Here is an 18,631-nt window from a genome sequence, read left to right as displayed (position 1 = left end):
GCCTCCACTTCTATAACTTTTGTTTATTTGAAGGTATTGTAATGAGTAAAAAAGACCCAAAAATAATGCTTGAAACTTACTCTTTTATTACATGCATTTAAACTTCTTTGCATTGTCATCACTATTTGCCACGCATTCATCCAATGATGAGCATCTTGTTTTAATTGCTCAGTCTTTTCCATCTCTTCATATGAGTTGAGCAGATATCCCTGAAAGTATTCCTTCAATTTTGGAAAAAGATGGAACCCATATGGCACTGGGCTGTATGGTAGATGGGGTAAGATTTCGACACTGAGAGTGTTCTGAAATCAAGAAGATCTCCACCTCCATTAACATTGGATGCTGTGAGTATGTCCTGGGACCAATCTGCATTGGATCTGATGTGGACACATGCATTTTACGTCATTGTCCTCGGCACTGAAGTAGGCTGATGTCCAGCATAGGGCAAAGGCAGAAGCATCGATATGGTCCTCTTTGATGCACAATGCAAAGAACTCCAGGGCATTGGCATTGCTGGTACCCGAGAAGCATTGGCGCCAAGAGTTTCAAGTTTTTTTTATTTGATATACCATGCCACTGAGTAGTTTAAAAATAATAAAATCAAATTAGTGAAATTGGAAAGGAACTACAATATTGATAGAAAAGCAAAAATAGAGAGAGGAGGGAAACAGAAAATAATGTTATGTAGAGATGCTGGCAAAGGTAGGGGTTCAAGGAAGGTTTAGATAGGTTCCTAAAGGATAAGGGGATTGAGGGGTACAGATAGAAGTAGAGGTAGGTTATAGGAATAGTCAGGGACCACTTCCCAGGTCATAGGCCTGATGGGCTGCCGCGGGAGCGGACCGCTGGGCGCGATGGACCTCTGGTCTGACCCAGTGGAGGCAACTTCTTATGTTCTTATGAGACAGCCACCCACCCAGCCATCTCAAAGTTAAGAGACTAAATCAGGAAAGGGTCAAGCCCAAAGCATCTTTAAATAAGAAAGTCTTTAGGGTAGATCTATATTTAACCAGGTTTGATTCTAGAAATAGCTACTGTAGGTAGTGAGTTCCATAATTGTGAACCATTCATACTAAATAGCATTTATTTGAGGATAAGCAGGCAGCATATTCTCACATGGGTGATGACATCCACGGAGCCCGATATGGACAGTAGAGAATGACATGGTGACAGACTTGTCACCGTCTCCGTCCCTGGGAAGAATCAGAGTATGAATAGGCAAAGCCACTAACCCTCAAGCTTTGTATTGAAGAATGCTGGTGTAGAAGGACTGAGGTTCAAATAGGCACTAAAGAATGACATGGGATGGTTTCCCATGGTTATCTGCGGGGATGGAGATGGTGACAAATTCTGTCACCATGTCATTCTCTATCAGACAGTGCAAAAGTGTACTATCTCACTTTTAAAGTCTTGAGACTGCCCGTACTGCACATGTATTGGTGCCTTCCACCTGATGTTGGCTTGCGGAACCATCATTCTGTTTTCTTCAGAGCAGAGAAGCTGCCTCTTAGAGTTTCTCTAAGCGTGTCAAACCTTTGATACTTTTATGCCTTCCTGTTCCAAATTTTTCATTATTTTAGTCATATTTTTATATATTTTTCTTTTTCTCTTTCATTTACATTACATTAGTGATTTATATTCCGCTTGTGCCTTAGTTTTTCATTTTCAGGCCTTCGGGGCTCCTTTCAGCCTGATTTCAGGCTGGGGGTATCGATGTTTTTTTTCTGGTTCCCAACTACTTGACCTCCCCAAGCCATTAAGTCCATTGAATTCATGTCAGCGTTTTTTCCTTCAGTGTCGAAGGATCTTAGCACCTTCAAGTGCTGCACAGGATCACTTCAGGTACAGACCCACATAACTGGTGTATCCAGTATGTAGGTCCTTATCATGGACACATTTCTTGCAAGCTTTTGTGCACAATGGAAGAAGAGGTCACTTAAAACCAGGAGCTTGCAATACAAAAAACTTTTTGGGTTAACTTCTAAGTTCATGTGCATCAACAATGGCTGGAGACGCTGACACTCAACATCCAGCAACTCCAGCATCGACAGACACTGGTGGCATCAGTGACCCATTCAACTTCTGCATCATCAGTGTTGCCTCCCTCAGGGGAACCTCGTAGAAAGGCTAAGAAGCACAGACATCTCTCCCTCTCCAGGTAGGTATTGTCACATGCTTCTTCATCAACACATTCAAAGCGTCTATTTCCTGCAACTAGATCACCATCCCTCCAACTGGTGTCACATTCTGAGGTAAGCCTTGACATCAAGGTCACCAATGCCTTGACAGCTAACGCAACCTGCGCCTTCTGTGCCTTTGATATCAGTACCAGCACCAACTTTACAGGATCAGCTCAGAGAGTTATTGCAGAAGGAGCTGGCTGGGATGCTACAGTCACACCTCCTCAGTACATCCAGCCTTAGCCCAGTCTGAGCATCAATCTACCCTGGCATCGAAAAATCACCCTTGGACTCCCAAGTGGCAAGTCACATACAAGAAGACACATTTCATCCTCCAAAGAGCGTACTTCTTTATTATGCTCTCGATGCTCCTCGATCACCTCAGCGCTCCGCTCCAAGATCACCTCCATGCTGATACCTATGATTCAGACTTCTCAAACGGTCAGATGTCTGTAGAGGAATCTTATAGCATACCATCAGATCTTTCTCCGCCACCTTCTTGCAGAAGGTCTCCACCAAAATATATCGGTCAGATGGGCCAGCGCAGGAGAGACCCTGGCAGGACCACCTGGACAGTGGTTCGCTCTGAGGACTTTGAGATCAAACTCCACAGGTAACCCTTGAGGGGAGGAATGCTGGCCTAGTTCCTGACCCTCAGTAAGCCTGTTTCTAAGAGAGAGGTTGTAGAGGCTCAGCATTGTGAGACTCAAAGGTGAAGGGGAGAAATATGTAGCAGCTGATACGTCTGAATTGCTTAACAAATATTTCTGTTCTGTGTTCATGGCTGACGCACCGGGAGCAGGACTGCCGAAGGCAAACATGAATAGGGATGGAGGAGTGGTAGACCCTGATCAATTTTCAGAGAGCTGTGTTCATGAGCTAGCTAGCTAAAATAAAAGTAGACAAAGCGATGGCCAGATGGTGCACATCTGTGGGTTCTGAAGGAACTTAGGGAAGTTCTGGTTGCTCCGCTGACTGATCTTTTCAATTAGTCTCTAGAGTCAGGAGTGGTACCGGAGGCCTGGAGAAGGGCGAATGTGGTCCCTCTCCACAAAAATGGAAGTAAGGAAGGAAATAGGGAATTACAGTCCAGTAAGTCTGACTTCTGTTGTAAGCAAATTAATGGAAATACTTTTAAAACAGAATGGTGAAGTTTCTGGAATCCTGTGGATTACAGCATCGGAGGCAACATGGAATCACTAGAGGTAGGTTTTGTCAGACAAATCTGATCCATTTCTTTGACTGGGTGACAGAGAATTGGATAACGCAGGGGGGTCAGTCAGTCCTCAAGGGCCGCAATCCAGTCGGGTTTTCAGGATTTCCCCAAAGAATATGCATGAGACCTATTTGTATGCACTGCTTTCATTGTATTCTAATAGATCTCATGCATATTCATTGCATATACTAGACAGGCTTTCTACTTAAATACACTATATTAAATAACTCAAATCACAGCACCATTTTACATATTAAACAAAATGAATGAACCATCTTGCACTTCCAATTGATAAAATCTATATTGTCCACCTGGGCAGCAGCCTGGTGGAAGAAAACCTGGAGCTTGTACTCAGTTCTTTCCAAGACCTTTTCTGAATAAAGTCAACACTGGTCGCCGTACATGAAAAAGGACATAGTACTACTTGAAAGGGTTCAGAGAAGAGCGACAAAAATGGTTAAGAGGCTGGAGGAGTTGCTGTACAATGAAAGGCTAGAGAAACTGAGCCTCTTCTCCTCCCTTGAGAAGAGAAGACTGAAAGGGGACATGATCGAAACATTCAAGATATTGAAGGAAATTGACTTAGTAGAGAAAGAGAGACTGTTCACTCTCTCCAAGGTGAAGAGAACGAGAGGGCACTCGCTAAAATTAGAAGGGAAAAGATTCCATACAAACTTAAGGAAGTTATTCTTCACCCAGAGAGTGGTAGAAATCTGGAATGCTCTTCCGGAGGCTGTAATAGGTGAAAGCACCCTTCAGGGATTCAAGACAAGGTTGGATAAGTTCTACTGGAACAGAACATACACAGGTAAGGCTAGAATCAAATAGGGCACTGGTCTTTGACCTAAGGGCCGCCACGAGAGTGGACTGCTGGGCACGATGGACCACTGGTCTGACCCAGCAGCGGCAAATCTTATGTTCTTATAGTCTGTGCATTTTATTCTATTTCTCCAATGTTCTACCAAGTGTTTGCTGGTTCTTAGACAAAGATGATAAAATGCCTTCTTATTCAAATTCAGACTGTAGGGATTAAGCAAGTTAAAAACGATCAGATTAAATTAAAGGAAACTCGCCCCCCCCCCCCCCCCCATATCCACATAGCACCTTTTCAATACTATGGCACCAAGAACACAACTAGCCACCATACAATAACTATGTATAACAGACTCTATTTTAACTCATAATATCATTCACCAAACTGTTTTAGCTCATTTCACTGTATTACACCCCTTCCCTAAATGTCTACGTTATGTACTTTCTGTAGCAGCCCTGAACCGTACCAAATTATTTCTCTAAGGTGCACTGTAATACAATCTCTACTTCATAGAATCTGAAACGGTTCTATAATGTACCTCTGTTGCATCTTTGCACTGTACAAAATTGTATGTCCTTAAATTGCACTGTAAATCACCTTGAACCTTCTTAACGTGACTCATAATTCTCAGATTAGATTAGATTTTTGATTGATTAGATTTTCCACAGATGTAAGAATGAATTTATAGAATTGTACCCCAGATATATACTCTGACCTTCTGCTTCTGTTGTTATGGTAAATGAAATGATTCTTGAATTTTCTACAGGGACTAGACCCAGCACGTGTCAACGTTCCTGTTGTTGGTGGTCATGCAGGAAAGACAATAATCCCTCTGATTTCTCAGGTAATAATAATTTTATTCTTATATTCCGCCAGACCAAAGTGGTTCTAGGTGGTTCACAACAAATGAAGCTGGTACATACAAAGCAGATGAAAGTACATCAAATTATAAATGTAAAGGACTCCATTAGAAAATTAGACATGAAATATTATGATACAAGCCTGTCTAATAGTTGTCTTTAACAATTTTCTAAAATCAAAATAAGGGACTCTTAACATAATTTTACCAAACCATACGTTCAGGGCTCCATTTACAAAAGTGCGTTAGGGACTTAACGCGCGGAATAGCATGCACTAAATTGCCGAGCACGCTAGACCTTAATGCCAGCATTGAGTTGGCGTTATTCTAGAAGAGTACCGTGCGGTAATTTCGTGCGTGCGCTAAAAACACTAGCGCACCTTAGTAAAAGGAGCCCACAATTTAGCAGCCTGCAACAAGAGGGTTCTCTCAAGAAACTTCTTATAACGACAGAATTTTGTGCAGGGATACGTAAACAGAAGTGCTCTGTGTGTAATCTTATTTGACTGGTTCAAAGATAAATGGGAAACAAGATAACCTGGTGACATACTAAAGACTGATTTGTAACAAATACATGAAAATGTAAACAAAACTCTAGTCTCAATCAGAGTTTCTGATAAAAAGGAGTAATGTAATGTAATGTAATTTATTTCTTATATACCGCTAAACTCCGTTAGGATTCTAAGCGGTTTACAGAAAATAAAACAATAAAAATAAGATAAATAAATAAAGAATAGGTACTTTGAAATTCCCTTACTGTCCCGAAGGCTCACAATCTAACTAAAGTACCAAAAAACAAACAAATTAGCAAAATAATAGAGAGGGAAATAAAGATGGAGGAAAAAATGAGATATGAAGCATCCTAAAAAGAATACATTGAACTCTCAATACCATACTGTTAAACAAAACGTACATTCCAAAATTATAATGTAATGTAAAGAAACTAATTAAATAGAAAATAATTTTAAGAATTAAATCAAATATAGAAATGTCAAAAGAAAAATAAACATTAGAAATGAGGAAAAAAGAAAAGGTAGAGGAAGGCATATGAATAGAATGGAAAGGGAAACAGTTAAACAATAGAATTCTAAAAAAATTTTAAATGAAAATTAAACAAATAGACATGTAAATCTGTCTTGGGGGGTTTCAGTGCGCTTCGCCCACCCCCCTTTTTCAGCAGATGCTAGAGCTGTTGGCTTTATTCAGGGGGGGTTTGGAGGGGCCCTTCTCCTTGGGGATGGTCTGTCCTCTCCTGCGCAGGGCCGGGCTCCAGCGGCCGGGCACATCGATTTGCTGCAGGAGCTGCCGGAAGACCTCCAACACCTGCCGGTTCTCCTTGGCTGAGGCTTTCACGTGGAGGCCGCCCCACTCCTCCTCCACTGTGGCCAATGCTTGCTGGGCCGATACCTTCCTCTCCGCCTCTCGGTCCACCATTGTTGTCCACCACCACGACGGGGGGCAGCCGGTCCTCTCGCAGGGCCGCGATCTCTGCCCTCAAGCTCCGGACGCACTCCAGGGACTCAGCGTCCTCGATCGAATAGACTAGGGCGAAGGCGTCGCCGCGGCGGATGGAGAGCTTCCGCATGGCTGAGAACGAGTAACTGCCGCTGGTGTCCAGGATTTCCAGGCGGACCTTCGGGCCCCCGCGCTCCTCGTACTCCAGGCAGTGAAGCTCCTCCACCGTCCTCCGGTGCTCGGGATCGAAAGCGTCAAGCAGGAAGCGACGGATCAGGGACGTCTTGTCCACCCCGGCCGCCCCCAGGAACACCAGTCGCATCTACTGCCTCTCGGGCACCGCCAGTGACACGTCACTAGGCGGACGAGCGAACAGATGGACAGCAGATGCAAAAGCAAATCAAAAACTAAAACAATAAAACCAAATTAAAATAACAAAAGATCAAAAAACAAAACATAAACAAAGAAAAATGGCGGGAGGCACTATCACTGCAACCCAACCCAGCGCCATCTTGAAAAAAAAAAAAAGTAATATGCTCCCATTTTGTTTAAACCAAAAATGAGTTGGACTGCAGTATTTTGAACCACTCAATTTTTTAAGAATTTTCTTATAGTCACCCAAATATATAATACAGTAATCGAGAATGCTTAAGATAGAAGACTGCACTACCAAACGAAAAGAAGCTTCCTCAAAATATCTCTTAACGGTACGAAGCTTCCAAAGCACCGAAAAACATTTCTTAAGTAATAAATCAATATTTTTATGGACTGTTCTATATTATAATCCAAACCATTCACTTATATCATTGTTTCTTTGATCTTATCATTAGGGGTTGCAAGAAAAAATTTTGTGTTTTCCACATTTAATTTCAATTTAAAAGCGGACATCCAAAGTTCAATCTGACTCAAAATGGTCGTTAAAGAATTTATAAGATCAGATGACAGGCAAGTTAATGGGATGACAATAGTAATGTCATCTGCATAAATGTAAAACTTAAGCTTTGCAAAAGATTTCCCAAAGAGACAAGATAAATGTTCAACAAAGTGGGAGACAAGGTCGAACCCTGTGGAACTCCACAAGAGTTTTCCCAACAATAGGACAAAGTGTCGTCCTTGAACACCTGGTACGATCTTTTACCCAGGAATCCACAAAACCAGTTCAAAACATTACCTGCAATACCAATAGATTCCAGGCAATCTAAAAGAATGATATGGTCTACCAAGTCAAAAGCGCTACTCAAATCTAACTGTAAAATCAAAGCGCTTGTACCTTGACTAAATAGTGAATGCAGATGATCTAGCAATGAAGCCATAATTGTTTCAGTACTAAAACCTGACCACAAACCAGATTGGTTATCCTGTAAAATGTTAAACTTATCTAAATATGTAACTAGTTCTGCAATTACCACATCCTCCAATAATTTAATAGACAGAGGAATACTGGCAATAGGTCTAAAATTACATGCAATACTAGATGACTCTTTAGGATTTTTTTCTAATTGGTGTAACCACAATTTGACCCTAGAAGCAGATGACCCTAAAAGTTCATATGTGCTGTCCTCATCTTTGTCAATAACCCAGAAGCAATAAATTGCAGGATTTCAGATCTAACAGACATATAGTATATGGGAAAGAGGTTCCATATGACATTTTCTTATACAATCCCACTCTATTCCTGGACAAGTCAATACCATCTCGCAAGATCTCTTGTAGGAAACTTCATGTACATATTTTTGATCCTCCCCTCTTACCTCAGGACTGCCAGTTGTCTTCTACAAGTGAAGACAGTAGGAGCTAGTCTTTTCTGTTTGTGTTTTATTTTATCTCTGACTTTAGTATTTTCTTGGTTTCACGTGTTCATGCTACAGAGGTTCCCTGCGGTGACAGCTCTGTCTGCAGGATATTGCTGACTTTACTAGCAAAGTCTGCTTCCAGGGGGTTGGCTGGTCTGCAGTACCCCCACCTAGACAGCTTGCATTCACAGATTGGGGCTCAGGGACCGTTCCCTTCGGAGCATTGCTCACCCCAGTGGGTTTGAGTTTAGGGTTGCTCACCACTGGTGGGTTTGAGTTCAGGCTTTATGGTGGTGTATCAAGGATTGGGGCCAGCTGCTTTCCTCCACCCGTTCACGTGTATAGCTTTTCTAGATGAGGTGAAGGTCTCAAGCCGGAGTGTTGAGCCCAAGAGGCAAGACTGACAGTCCAGGTTCCAAGGCTTATTGAGACTGAGGATCTCCCTGTAAGCTGATTCACCTTCCATCTTGCAGCTCCCAGCACACAGCATGGCACAGGCTGAGAGCCTGTTAGATTGATTGGGGGGGGGGGGGAATCTCCAAATTAGCATTTTAAGTGGTTTGGGAGTTAGTCCTAGGTATCCCCATGCTAAAAATCTTAAAATTACCATGTTTTGGGGGAGTCGTAGTTTTCCTGGGTAATTTTATTAGTGAAATCGCTCCCGCAGCGGCCATCTTGGATTTTCCCAATCTAAAATAAGTTTTTTTCTTTCTCTACGAGCTTCGTTTTTGTAAGAAAAACATATCAGATGGACTCCCCAGGGCACAATTCTTTGTATTCATGCCCCATTTGTAGTGGATGGCTGACAGGTGAGCATCTATGTTCCATGCGCCGTGTGGCATGTGAAGGGGGGAAGCGGCGTCAGCTTTAGCCCCCTCTGCCCCTTCGGGGGGGAGGGGGTTTCTATCACTCAGTCCATCCAAGGCCACACCAAAAGATGAAAATGGGCCCAAGGCAGCGTAACTGTGTCCCTAGCAAAAAGAAGCTATGATTCCATGTCTAAAGCCCGCAAATCCTCCAAGAGCTCCAAGAAGGAATTGCAGGAGGTGGCCATCCCTCAGGATCAGGGTTTCCCCCTGGAGTTTATTAACATGCTCTTTCAGGCTTATCTAGCCAACAAAAATTTGCCAGATCATCTACCATGGCAATCTCTGACTTTGGAGGTTCCTCCTCAGTACATGGGTTCCCAGCAGAAGGGCCATGCGCATCCAAGGGACGATCCATCGACAGATGGTTCAGATGATCCAGAAGATGTGACCATGCATTTGATTACTCAGGCAAGCATTTCCACACTGGGAGATTGGCCGCAGTCATCTTCTGGATCTAGATCTAGGAGATGCTTTTGATCTTGTGTAGGACCCCATGGTGCGGAGACTTTTTAAACTTTCCTCTTTAGTAGGGATAATTTTGGAATACCTTCAGGAGTTAAAATTGGAGGCTAGCCAATCCTCAGTAGCACACTGCACTTTCATGAGTAGCATGAAGCCTTTCCTGACCATCTGGACGTTGCAAAAATGCCCACAGATCACTAGGAGGCACCAGGGGGTCCTCTGAGAGTTGCCAAGGCTATGTCCAAGCTGTATCCGATGGAAGCCTTTAAGCATTGTTTTGTTTCTCCAAAGATGGATTCCTTGGTGGCACAGGTGTACTTCTCTCCCCAGTGAGGGCGGTGTACTGTTGAAGGGGACACAAGACTGCAGAATTGTTTTTGTGCTTAAAAGGTTTTTGAAAGTGACCGCAGTGGCATCCTTTGTCACTAGTGCCTGTCACTCCAAGCTCCGCCATGATCCTATTTTTTGGTGTCTGGTCTGGCCTAAGTTGCTGATACCCCGTATGACCTCTTCAGAGTGGTGAGCAAGCTGTTGGCATACTCCACCTCTGTACGCTGGATGTTGAGGATTCGGTAGTGGTCCAGTGATTCATTGTCTACTCTAAAGCAACCCTCAGTAAGCTGCCCTTTAAGGGACAATTACCCTTCGGTAAGGGACAATGACCTTATGGCTAGGGTGCAGGACTGTAGGCAATATCGCCAATACTCGAGTCAGACAACCAAGCTGCAGTTTGAAGCTTGGCACCCGCATTCTTCAGGAGTCTGCTCTTCTTCCACCCCAAAGAAGCAGTTATGACGCTAGGCCCTCGGTCGACCTTCCGCAGATTGGAGGGGAGGCTTTCAGCATTCCTGAAGGAATGGTTGGACATCACCACAGATCACTGGGTGCTAGACATTCTGCGAGATAGGTACAAACTTGGGTTTGTTTATTAGCATTTCCTTAGCACAGCAGCAGATGAATCCAGAGACTAGTGGGATAGCACACATCGACCAGCAGGTGGAGATAGAAAAACTGATTAACAAGTGGTCTTATAGGTTGGCATTCCTCCTGTATATCCAGTATGCTCTATCTCCCAGCAGGGGTTAGTCGCTATCCATATAGCTCCTGGATTCTGGCTGTGCCTGGTGAAATTCTGTGGATTTTTCATTTCTTCTGTTGAGAATATTTCTCTTCAGATAGAAAGGGGTGTCTGGCTGAGCGGTGCCAGCTTTGGGAGCTACACCTGCCCCCCCCCCCCCCCCACACACACACACAGGTCCCTTCTCCACCCTCCCCTCCAGTGGATTGAGGGGTTTTCCAAGGGCTCTGCATTTTCTTCTTCCCCCCCCCCAAAAAAAAAAAAAAGAGCCTCACTGCGCTGTGCTGTACTTTCTGGTCAGCTTACAGCTTGCACCTGCCAGCCATAACTTTTCTGCTATTGTATTAGGTGGAAGTGTTTGGGTAAGTAGAATTTTCTTTCTTTCGGGTGTCTGGTGCTGATTGAGGAATTTACTGGTGTTTGGTGTGCAGCATCATGTTGTTTGGTGGGCTTTCTCCGGTATGGGATTGTTGCCTTAAAAAAAAAAGAAACAAATATGGCGGCAGAGGCTGTTAAGCGGTGTTCGCGCTATGGGAAGCGCATAACACCGTCGGGGCTCTGTTCTGCCGGGTGTGCGGATGCTACGGCCGAAGATTCATTGATGCCAGCTAGTGAATTAGAGTTTTCCAACGCTGGGGAGGCACGGTCGAGCTCCTCTTCCCTCACGGTTGAGCCCGCCGCGCTTCAGGGCGCATCAGCGTCTGGGGGGAGTTCAGCGGCTGTTGGCGCCTCGGGAGAGCTGGTGTAAGACGCGGTTTCACTCAGGTCCAAGGTGCAGGCCGGGCCGGCAGGGTGTGTGCAGAGCTCGTTTTCGCCAGAGTTTATTATGTTGATGCACTGTGCCTTTGTTTTGCAGAGCTCTCAGCCTGCTCAAGTCGCGCCTTTGAATGTTTCTTTGCTCCCCGCTACTACTACTACTACTACTTTTTCACCTCCAGTGCAGTCTCAGGTGGCGAAGCGTCGCAGACTTGCTGCCACAGATGAAGGGGACCCTGCCTCAGTCTCCCCCTTGTCTCAGACTCTTCCAGAGTCATTGGAAGAGGGTGAGGTGACGGAATTGGACGCAGAGGAGACGCTTGGTAGGGACGTGGATGATCTACAGCGCTCCATCTTTTTCACAGGGAAGAACTTTCCTTGTTAATTTCTAAGGCTTTGCAAGGATTGAACATATCGCAGAAGAATCCGCTGATTTCTGGGTCAGCGAACCCACTTATGGCAGGAATGCGAAAGCCGCCTAAATCCTTTCCGATTCATGAAGCCATGCAGGAGCTTATTTCGATGCAATGGGACACGCTGGAGGCAAGTCTCTGGGTGTCGAAAGCCATGCGGCAGTTATACCCTATTGCTCCGAATGAACTGGAGAAGTTTAAGCTGCCTAGGGTGGACGCGTTGGTGGCCGCGGTCACCAAGAAGACTACCTTGCCAGTTGAGGTGGGTGTTGCACTGAAAGATGTCCAGGATAGGAAGATTGAATCTTCACTTAAGATGTCCTTTGAGGTTGCAGCAGTTACCTTGCAAGCCACGGTTTGCAGTTCCTATGCTGCGCGTGCATGTCTGCAATGGTCTCAACTGATGGTGGATACCATGATGGTGTCCGGGAATTCTGTTCCATCCGAACTGGCTGATCTGGAATCGGGTTTGGCATATTTGGCGGATGCCTTGTATGATATTATTCGTGCTTCTGCGAAACAAATGTCTCTTTCCATTGTTTCTCGCAGATCTTTGTGGCTCCGTAATTGGGCAGCGGATGCGGCATCCAAGCTTAGCCTCATGAAACTCCCTTTTAAAGGTCGTCTGTTATTTGGTGAGAATTTGGATAAGTTGGTGAAGGATTTTGGTGATACCAAAACACAGCGGTTGCCAGAGGATAGGCCTAGACTGCCTTTGAAAACCTCGTCTGCCAGACCTCACTTCCGGGATGTTAAGAGATATAGGCCAGGTAAGCCGCCTTTTCAGCCCTCTTACAGTTCTTTCTCTAATTCGAGACCTAGATTTCCACAAAAGAATTCCTTTCATGCGGCAAAACCCCCAACAGTTCAGCCTGCCCATGCTCCAGCAAATCGCAATCAACAATGACGGGGTCTCAGCTCCCTCTGCCATTTCCTTAGGGGGGCGGCTGTCTTCCTTTCTGGCAGAGTGGGCCAAGATAACGTCCGATCAGTGGGTATTGGACATTATTCGAGACGGTTACAAATTAGAATTTTCCTCTCCTGTCGCCGATTCTTTCTTGGTGTCCCCTTGCAATGGGGCGGCCAAGCGGGACTCGGTACAGCTCATTCTTCAAGTGCTTCTGGATCTGGGGGCTGTGGCTCTGGTTCCTCCAGAGGAGGTGGGTCTCGGCAGGTATTCCATTTACTTTGTTGTGCCCAAGAAGGGTGGGTCGGTCAGACCAGTGCTTGGTCTCAAGCGGGTCAACAAATTTCTCAAGGTCTGACATTTCCGTATGGAGACGGTAAGATCGGTCATTGCAGCGGTACAATCGGGGGAGTTCCTTACGTCCCTCGATCTCAAAGAGGCTTACCTACATATTCCGATATGGCCTCCGCATCAGAGGTTTCTTCGGTTTGCGATCCTAGGCCAATATTATCAGTTTCAGGCGATGCCTTTTGGTCTAGCCACGGCTCCAAGCACTTTTTCGAAGGTGATAGTGGTGGTGGCAGCATTTCTACGCAAAGAGAGGATTCGGGTGCACCCTTACTTGGACGACTGGTTAATCCGCGCATCTTCAGGCAGGAGAGTTTGTCGGTTACCCGAGAGTGATATCTCTCCTTCAGTCTTTGGGGTGGGTCATCATCTTTCCAAAGAGCTCTCTGACCCCGTCCCAGTCGTTGGAACATCTGGGCGTGCAGTTCGACACTTGTCTGGGGAAGGTGTTTCTGCCCAAGGACCGGGGAGAGAGGTTGCAGTCTCAGGTTCGCCTGCTTCTCCAGTCCCCCAGACCACGGGTTTGGGATTATGTGCAGGTTCTGGGTTCGATGGTGGTGGCTCTGGAGATGGTGCCATGGGCTCGTTTCCACATGAGACCGTTACAGAAGTCTCTTCTTTCCCGGTGGTCCCCGGTGTCTCAGGACTACGATCTGCATCTTCAGTGGAGCTCTCAGGCCTCCCTCAACATGCAGTGGTGGCTCAGCGAGGTCAATCTGTTCAAAGGCATGCCGCTTGCGATGCCGGATTGGGTCATGGTTATGACAGATGCCAGTCTTCTGGGCTGGGGAGCTCAGTGCCTTCAATCCTCTGGCAGGGAGTTTGGTCTCAGGAGGAGGCACAGTGGTCGATCAATATGCTGGAGTTGAGAGCGATCAGGCTTGCGCTTCAAGCGTTTCAGTCCATGATTCAGGACAGGCCGACGAGGGTCTTTTCAGACAGTGTCACGGCGGTGGCATACATCAACCGGCAGGGGGGTACCCAAAGTCCTCAGCTGGCGAGGCAATGGTCCTGTTTCGATGGGTGGAAGTTCATGTTCCTCTTCTCTCAGCAGCGCACATTGCGGGTCAGGAGAATGTTCAGGCGGACTTCCTCAGCAGAAATCTTCTGGATCCAGGAGAATGGGAGCTGTCCGATCAGGCATTTGACCTACTGGTTCAAAAGTGGGGTCTTCCGGAGATGGATCTTATGGCCTCGTCTCACAATGCGAAGCTTCCTCGGTTCTTCAGCAGACGAAGGGAATGGGAGTCGGAGGAGGTAGATGCATTGGCTCTTCCGTGGCCTCCGAGTTGTCTTCTTTATGTGTTTCCTCCTTGGCCGATGATAGGTCGGGTGTTGCATCGCATATCTCTCTTTCCGGGCAGAGTGATCCTGGTGGCTCCGGATTGGCCGCGTCGTCCATGGTACGCGGACCTGATATGGCTGTCGACAGGCGATTGGCTGACATTTACGGTGACTCCGGACTCAGGGTCCGATCTCCATGGAAAATCTGTCCCACTTTGGTCTTACGGCCTGGCTCTTGAAAGGTCATGGCTGAGGCGTAGGGGATATTCGGAACAGGTTATTTCCACTCTTCTTCAAGCCAAAAAGAGATCTACCTCATATGCTAGAGTCTGGAGGGTTTTCGAGTCTTGGTGTAATGCTCAGGGTCTTTCACCCTTCAAGGCGTCACTGTAGGCTATTCTTTCCTTTCTGCAGGAAGGCGTCGCCAAAGGGTTGGCCTATAATTCCCTGAAGGTTCAGGTGGCAGCCATTGCTTGTTACAGGGGCAGGGTATCTCGTTCGACGCTTGCGTCTCAACCTGATGTAGTGCGATTCCTGAAAGGGGTTCACCATATTCGGCCTTCTACTAAGAAGATCTGTCCAGAGTGGAGTCTTAAGATTGTCCTTGGGGCATTGCAGGCAGCCCCCTTTGAACCGTTATCTACTGCTACTCTGAAGGATGTCACGTTGAAAACGGTGTTTATGGTGGCTGTGGCGTCTGCCCGAAGGGTTTCGGAGTTGCAGGCTTTGTCTTGCAGAGATCCTTTTTTGCGCATTTCAGATGCTGGTGTGTCTGTTAGGCAGAAAAGAGGGCACCATCCTAAGGTGTGAACCAGTATTTATTCCTTCCGGCTTTTCGGCGGGAGGATTGGGGGGAGCACTTCTCTTCCTTGCATTGCCTTGATGTGCGCAGAATTCTTCTTCATTATTTGCAGGTTACTAATGACTTGCGTCAGTCAGACCACCTGTTTGTGTTGTTCACGGGACGGAACAAAGGTATGGCTGCATCTAAGGCTTCCATCGCTCGTTGGGTCAAAGAGATGATTGCTTCAGCTTACTTAATGGCAGGAAAGCGGTTGCCGGAACAGCTTCGTGCCCATTCAACCTGAGCGATGGCTGTGTTTTGGGCGGAGTCCGGGGCTCTTTCCTTGGAAGAGATTTGTCGTGTGGCTACTTGGTCTTCTAGGAATACTTTTTCGAAGCATTACCGGTTGGATGTGACAGTCTGTGCGGATGCTGATTTTGGCGCTTCGGTTATTGCGGAAGCGGCGTTGGCTTCCCACCCAGTTTGAGTTTTGCTTTGCTACTTCCCACTAGTCTCCGGATTCATCTGCTGCTGTGCTAAGGAAGGAAAAATCATGTTCTTACCAGTTAATTTTCTTTCCTTTAGAAGCAGCAGATGAATCCAGAGCCCCACCCTTTCTGCAGACGGTCTGTCGGTTTCTGTGTTACGCAATTCCGTGGTGTTATTGTTGGTAGTTGTATTCTGTATTTTACCCTTTGTAATTTGTTGCTGGAAAGAAGTTTTTTAAATGCTCAATTTTCCTAGTTCTGGATGCTTGGGCAAGGAGCATTACTGGATATACAGGAGGAATGCCAACCTATAAGACCACCTGTTAATCAGTTTCTCTATCTCCACCTGCTGGTCGATATGTGCTATTCCACTAGTCTCTGGATTCATCTGCTGCTTCTAAAAGAAAGAAAATTAACAGATAAGAACATAATTTTTGCTTATATACCACTCTTCGCTTTAACATCAGTGTGGTTTGCAAAAACAGTATGAAAAGAATGCTAATATCGTAAGGACAGAGAAAAAAAGGTCTAATAGTTGTTGCAGGATCATTTTCCATCCCAAGATTACAAACTTAAAAATGCAAATTCCAAAAAATAAAACTTAAAATCCTAAGATTAGGAAAAGGATCATAAATATAGGATCATTTTCCACACTAAATTAAAACTAAGGAAATGTCAGTACATAAAGGTATTTATTTTATTTATTTGGTTCGTTTATATCCCCTCCTCCCCAACAAGTTCAGAATGAGTTACAAGTTCTTTCATAAAGTCCTAAACGTAGAATAAGAAAGCTTACAGCGTAATTTATTTTGAACAGAGTTCACAAGGTTAGGATAGAGGCAAAAAAGGCTGAATTATGAGTTGATACCAGTCTAACAAAACAAAGGAGAAAGTCCAACTTTGTCTGCAGAAAAAACCAAGCAGGAGAAACAAACAAAACTGCAGACTGTGTACAAGATGCAGGCAACAATTTATTGTACCAAAATTAAAATGCAAATAAGTAAAATAAAACCCTTTTACCAATCAAGGGACCCGACACGGTCCGTGTTTCGGACAAACCTTCGTCAAGGGTCCATGGTGAAAAAGGTTGGGACATACCATAAAAAAATGAAGATAAGTAACAAAGTGCTTGTGTATTGTGTTCGCTGAGGATCGCTGCAAAAAGTAAAGTGTCTCAAGGAAGCAGTAAAAAGAGGCATAACTTTTTGCAGCGATCCTCGGCGAACACAATATACAGGCACTTTGTTACTTATCTTCATTTTTTTATGGTATGTCCCAACCTTTTTCACCATGGACCCCTGACGAATGTTTGTTCAAAACACGGACCGTGTCGGGTCCCTTGATTGGTAAAAGGGTTTTATTTTACTTATTTGCATTTTAATTTTGATACCAGTCTAACCAGATGTACTGAAGATAGCCAGTTGATGAGAAGTTGGCTGATGCAGACTACGAGTCTGTCTAGTGCATCAAAAATTTCACCAAGTAATCGGGTTGGCCAGTTTGTAAAACCTTAAATGCTAAGGTTAAGGCCTTGTGCATTAAGCTAAATTTCACAGGAAGCCAATGATATTCTTTAAAATGAGGAGAAACATGGTCATACTTATGAGCGCTAGTAAGAATTCTAATAGTATTTTGTATAATCTGCAGTTTCTTAATAGATATCTTTGGGAGCCCTGTATAAACAATGTTATAATAATCTAGCTTTGAGGTAACCAAAGCATAAATGAGAGACTCACAGCAAGGTATCAATAATAATAAAACCCTTAGTGTGCCTCCATGCCTCCGCATGTACAGTAGAGTAGAACTCTGCCTGCAGTGGTTTCACCATCTGTAGATGGTCTGTGCATGCCTGTCCGAGATGCAAACCTTTTTTTTTTTTTTAACTAAGCATTTTTAGTTTTTAGCCCTGTGAGCCTGTGGTTTTAATCCGCTTTAAACCCGCGGGTTTAAACCATGGGCTCACAGGGCAGGAGTGATTCAGGGAACAAAATTGGAGTTCATGACTTTCGAAGATAGTGCATGCTTGGTAATGCCTTGGTGCATTTAGTCAAGAATATCAAGGTGAAGTTGAAGCAGTAGCTGAAACTTGCTTACTAGCAGATCTATCCACTTCTCTTTCAGTGCACTCCAAAAGTGGAATTCCCACAGGATCAGCTGGAGAGACTTACAGGCCGTATTCAAGAGGCTGGCACAGAAGTTGTTAAAGCCAAGGCTGGAGCAGGTATGTTTCCCAAGGCCTAGAAGTGATATTCACAAGATAAGGGAAAGCAATTGTAGATTTAGTAGAGACTATAGAGTTGGCATGGATATCTGGTCAAGTGGTGGCAGCAATATGCTCTGGCAGTTGGTACAATATTCACGGTGGTTGCACAACATTGGTATCCTCTATCCGTAATTACTTTATTTTGTAGGAAATATTGATATTTTACCAGTCCTCACATTAATAGGTGAATGCATGTCTCTCTTAAGCTCTGACAGATGTATGTATTTGCGTTATCATAGAAACATAGAGTATGACGGCAGAAAAGGGCCGTCGGCCCAACAAGTCTGCCAACTCTAAGAACCCTTCCTCAACAAGAACCCTCTTTTTAAGCATTTCCCCGGAGCGAACCTACATGTTTATCCCATCGTCCCTTGAAGTCGAGTGCGTTACTGGCCTCAACTACCTGACGTGGAAGACCATTCCATCGAGCAACCACTCTTTCGGTGAAGAAATATTTCCTGATGTCACCATGAAATCTCCCACCCTTGAGTTTGAGCGGATGCCCTCTTGTTGCCGTGGGACCCGTAAGGAAAAAGATATCTTCCTCCACCTCAATACGGCCTGTAAGATATTTGAATGTCTTTATCATGTCACCCCTTTCTCTGCGTTCTTCGAGAGAATATAACTGCAGCCTGCTTAGACGTTCTTCATATGGGAGATCC

At 45.0% G+C, this 18,631-nt stretch overlaps 1 protein-coding gene across 2 annotated transcripts in view; it reads left to right on the top strand.

Moving 5' to 3' along the window:
• MDH2 (malate dehydrogenase 2) overlaps positions 1 to 18,631 on the top strand; it is a 64,773-nt gene that overhangs the window by 25,897 nt on the left and 20,245 nt on the right. For both annotated transcript variants that reach the window (XM_033921354.1, XM_033921356.1), the window contains exons 6-7: positions 4,977 to 5,054; positions 17,828 to 17,927. In XM_033921354.1, coding sequence (XP_033777245.1) covers positions 4,977 to 5,054; positions 17,828 to 17,927 — 178 coding nt within the window. The remainder of the gene's footprint in view (positions 1 to 4,976; positions 5,055 to 17,827; positions 17,928 to 18,631) is intronic.

Source organism: Geotrypetes seraphini, chromosome 15 (genome assembly GCF_902459505.1).
Source record: "Geotrypetes seraphini chromosome 15, aGeoSer1.1, whole genome shotgun sequence".
Taxonomy (NCBI): Eukaryota; Metazoa; Chordata; class Amphibia; order Gymnophiona; family Dermophiidae; genus Geotrypetes; species Geotrypetes seraphini.
Note: the sequence above shows the minus strand (reverse complement) of the source record. Positions and strands in the feature narration are given on the sequence as shown.